This window comes from Rattus norvegicus, chromosome 19 (genome assembly GCF_036323735.1).
Source record: "Rattus norvegicus strain BN/NHsdMcwi chromosome 19, GRCr8, whole genome shotgun sequence".
In the NCBI taxonomy this organism is placed as follows: Eukaryota; Metazoa; Chordata; class Mammalia; order Rodentia; family Muridae; genus Rattus; species Rattus norvegicus.
Window position 1 is genome coordinate 32168106 of NC_086037.1, and position 12726 is coordinate 32180831.

The window sequence follows — 12726 nt, forward strand, 5'->3', positions numbered from 1 at the left end:
GATGTGACAAGGATCACAGACAGAGGTCAGAGGACACCTTTAGAGAGAGTGCTCTCCTCTCGTGTGGGCCCTGAGGACTAAACTCAGGCTGCAAAGCTTGGCAGCAAACATCTCCATCCACTGACCCCTCCTGCCAGCCTGGATTATTGTATTTTAATGAGGATATGGTTTGCCAACCTATGAAATCCAAAATCCTAGCTGAGTATGGTAGTTCCTATCTGTAACCTCTGCATTTAGGAGGCAGAAGCAGGAGGACTTTGAGTTTGAGGTCTGTCTGGGCTACCTAGTGAGTTTTAGATCAGCCTGATCACAATACTAGGAAACTCATCCCTATCCCACCTCTAACACTCCTAAAACAAACAAACAAACAACAAACGACAAGAACAAACAAATCCAGAATAAACAGGAAATCATGAGGGCTGTGATGGCACACACTTTTGAGAAGTGGAGGCAGACAGACCTCTGTGAGCTAGCCTAGTCTACATAGTAAGATCCAGACCAACCATGGATACAGAGTGACTCAAAGTAGAATAAAATATTTAAAAATATAATAAATAGGGGTTGGGGATTTAGCTCAGTGGTAGAGCACTTGCCTAGGAAGCGCAAGGTCCTGGATTTGGTCCCCAGCTCCAAAAAAAAAAAAAAAAAAAAAAAAAAAAAAAAGAAAAAGAAAAAAAGAAGGAACCCCCCCAAAATATAATAAATAAAATATAGTAAAATTGTAAAAAGCTGAACATTTTTGAGCACAAATAATGAAATGGTGAGTGGAAATGTCTATACTTGCACTGGTGTGACAGGCTAGTCAAAATCCACACTTATATGCTATATAAAATTCCCTCCAGTTATGTTATAAAGTGTACTTGAAATAGAGATGAATTTCAATATTTATATTTGGGCCCCAAGATTTTATAAATCTTACAAAATATAAACTATTTGAAACTTAGAACATTTCTGGTTGATAAAGACTATCCAAAATGGAATTTAAAAACCCTGACCTGGGGACTGAGGTGACTGTGGCCTCAGGTGACTAATGAAGAGCTAATACCATTACACTGTGAGAGGTGGGAGCAGGAGGCTGTGGAGCTTTCTGGTCTATTCCGAGTTCCTGCCAACCCTTTCCTGGAGTCCACAGGACATGCAGTCTATCTCCTCAGCACTCGCCCATTCTGCTCACCTCAAGGGCACAGCTAGTCAGTTAGAAATGCTGGCCATGTGGATGTAGACCTGAGGCCGTAACCACTCAAGAGGCTGAGACAGAAGCTCAGCCTCGAGGCCAACCTGGTAAGGCCTCCATCTCAAGGGAGTAGATGGGCTAGGAGCATAGCTCAGCGGCACAGACCTGGCCTGGCATGTACAGTGCAATGGAGAGATAAAATGAGTAACTTCTGCAGATATTGATGCTGTGCTCGCAGCTAAGAACTCTGGACAGAACACAGTGGTGCAGACACTGTCTGCTGTGCTTGACATGGTGATGCACTTTTGAGTGCAGAGTGGGTACAGTTAGTGCAGAAGACTCATTACATACAACAGACCCCATTAACATTTACTCAAGGAAGGGGGAGGAGCTAATATGGCTGCAGCCCTCCCCAAGGATCTACAGGCAAACCAAGCTGCTTGAAGCAATTCACAGAGGCTCCACTCCTGCCTGAAGATTATAAGCAAGTTAAGGTTGCTGAGGGAGGAGGAAACATTTTCTTCTCTGGTATAGCTACTGATAAGTTGCTTATGATCCTGTAGATCACTCCTCACCCATTAAATTTATTGTATCACTAAAAACAAAACAGAAAGAACTAAAGATAGAGGGGTCTGGTTGGAAGAAGAAAGGGGCCAGCGAGGGAGGAAGACAACAGAGAACACTGGGGGATGAATAAAACCAAAACATACAAAACACTTTATATTCCCATGCATGAAACTGCCACAATGGAGGCATTAGGCATAATGTATGCTAATTAAAATGAGTGTGGAAGAGACACTATGTAGCCTATAAAGTGAAAAATACTGTGTCCTCTATGAAGTGGTTGATTTAATCTATGCATTAATCTTGGACACATTTCTGATATTTTGAACTAGATTACACAAAAAACAAGCAATTTAAAATGTTATGTTGGTGTAGGAGCGATGGCTCTGTGGTTATGAGCACAGGCTGCTCTTGCAGAGGACCCTCCAATGTCCCGCTATGGCTCACAACAATCCCTATCCAGTTCCACACGACCTCATGCTCTCTTCTGAGAGCACAGGTGCTCACGTGGTACACCTACATACACAGAGGCAAACATTCATACACACAATGTAAATCAATCTAAAAGGTTGTTTCTATTAACCTTAGTATATTCTTAATAACTTATTATATTTCATAGCTATTCAAAGTATCACTACAAATTACAGAATTATTAAGACTATCATGAATAAAAAACAAATTTTACATATAATTTATTCTCATTTCATATCCCTTCCTAAATACATGTTTTTAGCAGCGTTTTGGCCTTTCTGATCACTTGTTGTTGAGATGGTAAGTTATACGTAACCCTGGCTGTCTGGGAACTTGTGTAGATCAGGTTAACCTTTACCTCTCAGAGTTCTGCCTGCTTTTCCCTCACAGTGCTGGATGGAAGACATGTGCAACCACACCCAGCCTCTCATCACTCTGCTTGTGCGTGCGTGCGCGTGCGCGTGCGCGTGCGCGTGCGTGTGTGTATGTGTGTCCCATGCACATGCCTAGTATTCTCAGAGGCCAGAGACAGGATCAGTTCCCATTGAACTATACAGATAAGGATTTCATACGGCTGACAAAAATTAAACAGGGGTCCACTGGAAGAACTGCAAGTGATCTTAACCACTGAGCTATCTCCTGACCCCTGAACATTCTAATATCCTTATTTCTATGAAGTCCACTGCAGGCTTAGCTTTCCTGCCTTCAGTGTCTACAGAATTTTATACACAGGTATATTATTGCTTGGTTTGACATGTACTATGTGATGCGTATGTGACATTAGGACAAGCACGTAAATTCTGAAGTTTTAATCTTACTGTAAGTCTAACGAGAGGCAGAGTGAAGTCTCTTACGTTTATGACCTTTTGGGAAGGTGGAGATGGAACCCCAGCCTAGGACTTCACTCTTAGAGGGAACCCCTTTTTCCCCAACATATTATTTCATTACATTATTATAGGGTTTTGTTTTGTTTTGTTTTTAAAGCAAAGCCTCACTATATGGCTTTGACTGGCCTGGAACTGGCTACATAACTCAAGCTGGCCTCAAACTCAGAGCTCTCCCTGCTTCAGCCTCAGGAGAGTTGGGATTAAAAAGCATGCATATACTTCTATCTACCCCCATACTTTAAAGAAGACAAATATTGTATTCAATTATTACATAATTTCATAAATTAGTAAGAAACACTAAAAGGTGTCTTTTATTATATTTTATTATCATTAAGTGATAATTAAAATAAGTTCATTATGCAGAGGTGTTTCTTAAAAAAACATGTTAATCTGTCTGTATAAAAGATGAGGATCACCAAAAAAGTAACATGGATTTAAAAAAAAATTACCCCCCTTGTTAGCCAAAAAATGTATTACCTGGAGGTCATTTTGAGGATTCCAATCAGAATCAAAAATTATGCACGTATCAGCTGCAGTTAAGTTGATGCCCAGACCACCAGCTCGGGTGCACAGGAGGAAAACAAATCGATCTGAATCAGGCTTACTAAATCGATCTATAGCTGCTTGTCGAAGATTTCCTCTGACTCTACCGTCAATCCGCTCATATAAATATCTATTTAAATGAAAAGCAGTAAGGTTAAATGTTGGGTGTAGTGAAAATGAAGATAGTCTATCAATGGCAAAGTCATCTTCCCTACACCGCACTGCATCTGGTACGCAATTAAAAATCAACAACATTGTAAATAATTTTTACATTTGAAAACTCATGGTAACATAAAGATACAAATGTCTGCATTCCTAGATGCACATATTTTACATGGCTAGAACCACATTTTGGATCCTGGGGACTCTAGCTCAAGGATACAGCATGTGCATACTGATTTCTGTGACAGAGCAGAAACACCAATTTGATTTACAAAAACAAACAAAATAGAAAATTTACATAATGAAATACCACTCACAATAACTAGGCTGCTAATGTCATCCTAATGAACACTTTGACCGACTACACAGGAAACTGTGAATGTCCCCCCATGAAACCCTCTCAATTACTAGAGCAGTGTCTGCGGAGGACACTGCAATGCTGCACACGTCTCTATGGTCATTATACAAAGCAACAATTTAAAATGTCTTTGACTCTTTCCCATTTACCATCCAACTTTTTTGTTTGTTTGCCTTTATTTTTTGAGATATGGTTTCTCTGTATAGCTCTGGATGTTCTGAAACCAGGCTGGCCTTGCACTCAGAGCTCTGCCTGCCTCTGGCAGCCGAGTGCTGGGATTACAGGCGGGCACTGCCACTGCTGGCCAACTTTTTAACTGCAAGACATATGCATACCATTTCAGAGGCTGTCACGGGGCTCAAACAGTACTTATGCACTATGCTTCCTTCCTCTCCAGTGTTTCAGTGTAAAACAGTGTAACTTCTAGTGTTACTCAGGATGTTAAAAACCCTGGGGATTTTACATAAAATCCACCATTTTGAAAACTGTTTGCACAGATTAATCTCCTCATAAATTCTTTATACAAAACAATCAAGAAAATAGAGAGATGCTCCCCAGTTAAGAGCTCAGGCTGCTTTTTGAAAAGACCTGGATTTGATTCTCAGCACTCTTCCCCATGAGGTGTTTCACAACTGCCTCTAATTCTAGAGCTCCCTCTGGCCTTCTTGGGTGTCTGCACACATGTGGTGCTCATAAACTTATACTGACACAGATGCATATGCATGACTAATGAATAAATAAATATTAAAAAGAAAATGTGAGAATCTTTAAAGGCAATATTGTGATGTAGTAGTCTTACGTGGTGTAAATTTGCGAGCAACACACACTTAGTGTGAGTTCATGTGAGTGGAAGGCACTGCCCAGAAATGCAAGGCCCCAAATTCAAGCCTCAGTGCTGCGAGGAGGAACAAAGTCACAGAGGAGCCTGGAGGCTTTTCCTCAGTTGGAAAGTGCTTGCTATGCACACGTGAGTGAGGACCTGAGTTTCAATCCCCAGGCTTTGTGTAAGAGTGACATCCGGGAACAGTGCCATGTGCCTGTGATCAGGGCTGGGAGGAGGAGACCAGACGATCATTGGGGCTAACAAGTCGGGCATTCTAGACAATCACTGAGGTACCCCCCAACACACACACACATCGCATACGTAATAGACATACCACACAAAGTAACCAGCCACAACAGTGAGCTACATAATCATATAATATCAACTAATATGAACTTTTACTTAGGTAAAGTGATCAAAGTCTTTCATATTAAAACCAACAGTTGAAGCCATTAACCCCAGCACTGCAGAGGCAGGAAGATCTCTGAGTTTGAGGTCAGCCTGTCTACAGAGTGAATTCCAGGACAGCCAGGGCTACACAGAAACCTTGTCTCAAAACAAATAAATAAATACAAAAATGAAGAAAATCAAAATCAAACTCAATAGCTGAGATTTCTGATTTCCTTTTATAATATACTGATATGAAGTTGAATCTCTGATATTCCCATAAAATATCCTATATATGCTATACTTGTTTATATAAATACTGATTAAGTTAAATTCAATGCTTGTATTGTCATGAACCAAAAACTGAAACAAAATAACAAATCAGTATTAAACAAACCAGAAAAGACTGAAGTATAAAAAAGCTTTAATTATCTCAATGAAGTAAAACAGAAATAAGAACATCCCCCAAAGTCTATGAAGCAGGTAAACACACAGTGCTTTCGTACCTTTTATGGATAAGGTAGTCTTCCAGGATGTCAAGGCAGCGAACCATCTGAGAGAAGATGAGCACTTTATGACCTCCAGCTTTCATTTTGGGAAGTAACTTATCAATGAGGACCAATTTACCAGCAGATTGGATCATTGCTTGCAGATGAAAATCAGAGGCAGATGGATTGTATGTGTCTCTAAATTCTCCAATTATTTTCTCCTCAGCACCTGTGCAAGAAGGAAGCCGTGAAAAGAGCAATACAAACTCTCCAGCAGGTTCTGGCTGCTGGGTTAAATCAGAACTGGGACTCTTCTGGACTTCTGTGATGTATTAGATGTATTAGATGTTTAGATGTATTAGAACTGGGACTCTTCTGGACTTCTGCTTTTATTAGAATTATTTAAGTTTGTACTAACCCTCCACTAATGCGACACTGTTAATTTCATGAAGATATAGATAACATCTTAAGTGTCTGTTAAAGTGTTACAGATTTTTATCTGCTAAACAGAGCTTCTAGGAAAGAACAGAACTGCAGGTCTACATGGCATGGCAGCTCCTGGAAAACTGAAGCAGAGGGATGGCTGGGAGTCTGGTCCCAGCCAGGCATTGCAGCAAGACCTTACCGTGTCCTCCTAGCACCCTAAATCACCCCAAAACTGAACAAAAGAAACAAGAAAGCCCACAAAACCAAAATAAAACAATTGTAGCTCTAAAGTAAGAAATAAACCTATACTTTTAAACATGCATAAATTTTTAAACAAATGGTTAATGTTTTTTTATAAAAAAATCTTAAGTTTGGGTATAACCAAAGGATGATTATAATTGATCTGGATATGAATGTTAACCACCAAAATAAGGTAACAGGAAAAGATCAAAAAGGAAGCCCTGTTAAGTCCTTGTTACACTTCCTTCTGACTCTAGACAGGAATCAAGGGAGCTTTCTGTGTTTTTTCCCTTAGCCATGACAGTATAAGGTGTCCACAACACTGTCAGTTATCTAGGATAAGTGAACAAACTCAGGCATTTGTACAGAGGGAGCACTGGTGGAGAACCCAACAGGACCATACAAAGCATCCTTTTTAGGACAGCATCTGAGGTACTACCTAGAGTGTGAAGTAGACTGGAAGGGAACCAGGAAAACACTGTCAATGCAGACACTTAAAGATGTTTGTCTGTATGAGCACTGACGAGAGGATTCTCCGAGACAGAGTGGACTCCTAACCTAGTGACTTGCTGTGCTCAAACTGGAGTCCCACTGCCTGATGCTGAGATGCTTGTAAGCCCTCAGAACAGCATAAGAAAGCAGTAATGCCGGGAGCTGCAAACAGGAGGGCTCTGCTTTTTGTGGACTTTGTTGGAAAGGAGGATGTCTGTTGTGATTCCTTTCAGCTACCTTTGATAAGATACGGGTGATTGCAGCATTTCCTGAGCTCCATCATGGTATTGACCAAGTTAGGTACATTAGTTTGTCCAGCTCCTTTGGATAGAAACGAGAAGTTCTTCTCTAAAATAGCCCTGTAGTATTTCTTTTGAATGTTGGTCAGCTCTACTTCAATAATAGTCTCTTCCTTCGGGGCCAATCTCTTCTCCACGTCTTCTTTCAGTCGTCTCAGCATCATCGGTTTAAGGATAGCCTGAAGTTTCTGAACCTGAGTAAGCAGGAGAGAGATCAGAGGTGCGCCCAACTATCAGAGGACGCACAATAAGAGATTTGCACTGATTCACAAACCCCCTGCAGTACCTGCTCCTCTGTCTTCAGATCTCCAAACTCTTGCATGAAGGTTGATTCAGATGGAAACCTTAAGGGTTCGAGAAAGTGAAGAAGGCTGAACAGTTCCTCCACTGTATTTTGGAGAGGAGTGCCAGTCAAGAGCACCTTGTGTTCCTACAGGAAACAGGAACAACTAAGGAGATGCCTTGGAAATGAAATGAAAGCTGACATGGTAATACAAGTTCACAACTGTTCACAAATGGACTCAAGTGTAATAATGCTCCCATGATACTCAGAATGTATAATTCAGTAAATTAAAACCTTTTTATCAGGCTTGCAATTTACCACTGCCTATGTTGTTGTTGTTGTTGTTGTTGTTATTAACCTATTTGTGGGTGTAAAAGTTCTAAACAGGTATTTTAGGTGTTTCAATGAACAAAACAGTTATTTGTCTCTTTGAACTCAAACATCATTGTGGAAACTTGGGAATCATTTTTGGAATCTAGGTATTGATACTCAGCTCTTCACAGAAAAGCAAACTGTTGAGTCACTGAGGTTTTACAATCCAAATAAGTAGACAGCTGATTGGAATATACTTCTGATTATAGAACTCCATCAAAATTTAAGAGAAAATAAGAATTTTAACAACATACTAAAATGTGATTTGATAATAATCCCCAACATATATTTTCATATCTCCATATATTTATATCTAAATAATATCTATATCTATATATCTGATAAGAATTGGTCTCAAAAGACAGACAAGTAAATGTAAATATTGGAGTAAGGAGTTGAGCTGGGGTCCACATACATAAGGAAAAGGAGACTCTAATTTTTACTGGGTGTCATTACGCTGATTTGCTCTAGTACTGATGCACTAATTATGCGAAGTAATTTTAAAAATGTTACACACGTTTGCATGTTAAAGAAGCAAACATGCAAATAGGAGTCTGATCCTAAGAGCCTCTACTGTTATTTAGAGTAAACACCATGAACATGGAGTTGGCTGTTTCAGCTGGTAAAATGGCGCAGGGGTGAAGTGTTTGAAACCTAGCAGGGAAGCCCGAGTTCAATCCCTAGAATGTACATGATGGAGGAGAGAAAGAAGTCGTCTGGGCTGTCCTCTGATTCTATGTCATGGAGAAAGAGACTCAGTTTTCTATCATAAATGACATGAGAAGTTTGGGGAAATGGCTTCCTGTTAAATTATTTCATTTATTTTTTGAGATAAAGTAATAATTACACCATTTCCCCATTCCTTTTCCTCCCATGCCCCTCCATGCCCTTCTTCAAATTCGTGGCCAACCTTTTCCTTACACGACTTACTCATTCTATACAATGCTCCTTGTATGCGTGTTGTCTGGGTTGACCACTTGGTACAAGAGAACTGATTGCTGTGCTCTTCCCTGTGGAAGACCATTTCTCCCACCCTCACCATTCTTCAGGTGCTTGAGGCCTGGGGTCCTTCCCCATCTGCTTTAACATGCCTACTGTGGTTCTTGTTCAGCTCACGTGTGGGCAGTCATGTTGGTTGTGTGGGTGTAGCTCCTGGTATTCCTAGGAGACACGCAAATGCCCTGTTCCTCTGGCTCGTAAATTGTTGCAGTCCCTGGTCCACATTGATCTCTGAGCCTCGGATTCAGGAGTTCTATTGGAGATGTATGTCTGTTGGGACTCCACAACTCTGCATTTTGATAGGTTGTGATTTTCTGAAATGGTCTTCATCTGTTACAAAGAGACTTTCCTTGATATAGCAGGAGAAATGGCTTTTTATAAAGGAATTTAAGGTTTCATATTTTGTGGCCTTATTTTCTTTTCAATGGTTCATAGCTACATGTTTCACTTCTGATTTTTATTTTATGAGTGTGGGTGTTTGCTTGAATGTATGTGTACCGAATGCAAGTCTAGTACTGCATAGGCTAGGATAGGTCGTAGGATGCCCTGGAGCCAGAGTTGGTGATGGCTGTGAGCCCAGGTGGGTGCTGTGAACTGAACAGGTCCCCTGCAAGAGCAGCACGTGCTCATAACCGCTGAGCCATCTCTCCAGGCCCTCTTCTTTCAATTTTATAAATAATTAAATCTAATCTTAGAAAGTGGTACAGTTTTATAACAAATGCTAATTAAGGCCAAATAAACACAATATCTCAATTAGCAAGACAGGATTAAAAATACCAGTTCTATAAAAATTTAAAACAATGTTTTTTTTTCTTTTTTTTTTTTTTCCGGAGCTGGGGACCGAACCCAGGGCCTTGCGCTTGCTAGGCAAACGCTCTACCACTGAGCTAAATCCCCAACCCTAAAACAATGTTTTGGCATTAGTTTTGAATCTCCATGTCCTTTACTACCTAGTAAGGAAACTAAGTCAAAATGAGACTTTAAGTTACTTACCAGATTCATGAGCTTCAAACCTTCCAGGAGTTTACAATTTTTATTTTTTAACCTGTGTGCTTCATCAATAATCACGCATCGCCATTCAATTGCATTAAGTTCTCCACAGCCCCCAAGAATCATTTCAAAGGTAGTGATTATGGCTTGGAATCGATATGCTCCTCGAATGATGCGCCCCTAGAAATCCCCAAACCCAATACACAGGGAGACTGTCTTAATTTCACTTTGTATTACGGCATAAAAGTAGAATGTGTTATAAACCATTTTCCATTGATATTTTTACATATACACACTTAAACAGTGTCATTATTAGAAACATACCATATACCTATTCAATGACACTGCCAGAAAGCCATCCCTTTGAGGCTGGGAAGAGAGCTCGGGTAAAGAGCTTTTTCTGAAAGAACCGCAGGTCAACCCCTAACACCTACATAAAAAGCCAGCTCAGGGTGGCTTCACCATCAGCTGGAGTCAGGAGGAGGCCGGGAACAGAAGACGAGAAACAGTCTAGTCTAATTGAGCTGCAGGACAAAGAGAAACCTTGTCTTCGAAGGTGAATGGAGTTTCTGAGGATGAAACCCAAAGTCAGTCAGTCTCTCTCTACCCCCCCCCCTCTCTCACACACACACACAGACACACAGAGCATGACTACACAAGTGTATGATTTAAACATGAGGAAGTGTCTCCTAGTAAAATGTCTTAAGAAAAGAACTGAGGTTGGGTATGATGGCAGACATCCTTAACCCCAGCACCAAGAAGATAGCAGTGGGCAGACCTCTGTGGGTTAGAAGCCATCCTAGTCTGCATAATGAGTTCCAGACCATACAGAGCTGCATAGTAAGACTGTTTTAAGGGTAAAAGGGGTGACAGGAGAATAAGTCAATTTTAAACATCATTATAAAATATGGCCAAGGAGGTTTTAATATTTATATCTATGAATTCACATTACAAAAGCAAACAAGCAATGAATATCATAATAGCTGTGTAAATAATTTATTCAGAGACTAGTTATTGAGTATCTATCTACCGGTCTTGTTCTAGCTGCTGGAGATATAAAGAGAAATAAACTAAAGTATGATCCAAGTCAAACCTAGATGCTTATGTTCCTACTGTAGGACACCACCAGTAAGAAAGCAATGACCTGGTGACATGACTACGGTCTTCCAAAGGAGCTGTATTAAGGGGTGCCACACTGGAAGGTTGGGAGCTGCTGGGCACTAACATTAGGAAGCTGGTGACTGCTGTGGTAACTGTGGAGACTGAGGCAACTGGAGATGCTACCATGCATTTTACAGGACTCAAGCACTTAGAGTTGATATGGCTTTGGGGAGTTTCTGTCAGCGTGTAAGTAATAGAAAGTTATGCTTATGAATGAAAGAGGATGATGAGCCTGGCAGCTATGGGGAATTCAGAGGAAGGGGTGCTACACAAAGTAGCATGAGTTTAAGAAGCTAATAACCCTACGTGCAAGGGAGACACAAACTCTCAGGAATCAGAGGACAGGCAGGTTGAGAGGCACTATATCTCTGCAGCGCTTAGAGATGACCTCATATTGTCTTTAAGCTACCCTGAGCTAGACAGTGGCTCTAGTAGAATATGACTTCCATGGGGACAAAGTCCAAACCCACAGCATTTCAAGGCTTTGCAGACAGGGTTTCCATTATAATCAGGACTCTTGGGAATGATTAATAATAGTTTTGCTGTAATCCACATACATTTCCTTATGACCCATTTCACTCAAGAACAAAGTTAATTCAATAGAATCTATTTTACAGGGTTACAATTATAATAAGTAAAAGAATATATGTAAATTGTTTTTAAGTATTTGATTATAGATATTATTTCTTTATGATACTCTTTCCTGAGTAAAAAAATTAGCAAGGTTTTGTAAACACAGAAGGAAATATCCAACTGATTAAAATATATTGTAAGACTCAATATTAAAAGTTGTGTCTAAAAGTATCTGTCTAATATGTTCGAAAGTTTAACATTACTCATAAAATATAATATTTGATATGTAACATTCAGTTTATTACATATCAAGAATCTCTTGGCTTTGAACTACTATTTATACAGAACTATAATATTTACATTAAAGTTACAACTTAGACAAAAAAACCTCTTAAGATCTCATAATTTTAGTTGAGTTTTCTATAAAAAGTGAACTCAGATGCTTGGCATAGGAGCACATGGCTGTAATCCCAGGACTTGGAAGTTAAAGTAAGAAGATTACCACGAGTTTAAGGACAGTCTGGGCTACACTGCAAGACTTCTAACTTTTAAAAAAGTTATATAATTCTTTTTATGATACCATGGGTCTTCAAAATTCTGCAAATGTTTGATAAGGAGCAATACACTATGTGAGGGAATCGCTCTAGAATCCATCCACGATGCCACAGTGATTGTAAAGTGCAGAAGTGGTGGTTTTCTCTATGGCAGAGAACTAAATGGTTGTGCATGTGCTCAATTTCATACACAGGAAATATTTTCAATGTTGGGGACAAAAGGGAAAGTGATGTTATGCAAACAAACATGGCTACACAGTCATTCTGAGCAGGAGATATAACAGAAAACCAGCTACAAGTAGAAGCAGGGGCCCGAGGCCATGCCCGTTGTCTTGCTTTGATCTCTACTGTCATTGTAGGACAAAGCAATAAATGAAAGAAAGGATATTAGAAAGGATTATCAAAGGCTACTGAGGTGGCCAGCCAGCCAGTAAACCTGTTGCAATTTAACAGTAAAATGCTGTCTGGCTTGTGTTTACT

At 40.0% G+C, this 12726-nt stretch overlaps 1 protein-coding gene across 15 annotated transcripts in view; it reads right to left on the reverse strand.

Annotated features, from left to right (window-relative positions):
- The window catches only part of Chd9 (chromodomain helicase DNA binding protein 9), a 223110-nt gene that overhangs the window by 53727 nt on the left and 156657 nt on the right, over positions 1-12726 (reverse strand). For all 15 annotated transcript variants that reach the window (XM_063278586.1, XM_039098055.2, XM_039098060.2 and 12 more), the window contains 5 exons: positions 9962-10138; positions 7601-7744; positions 7253-7508; positions 5876-6086; positions 3574-3769 (listed from right to left, as the gene is read on the reverse strand). In XM_063278586.1, coding sequence (XP_063134656.1) covers positions 3574-3769; positions 5876-6086; positions 7253-7508; positions 7601-7744; positions 9962-10138 — 984 coding nt within the window. The remainder of the gene's footprint in view (positions 1-3573; positions 3770-5875; positions 6087-7252; positions 7509-7600; positions 7745-9961; positions 10139-12726) is intronic.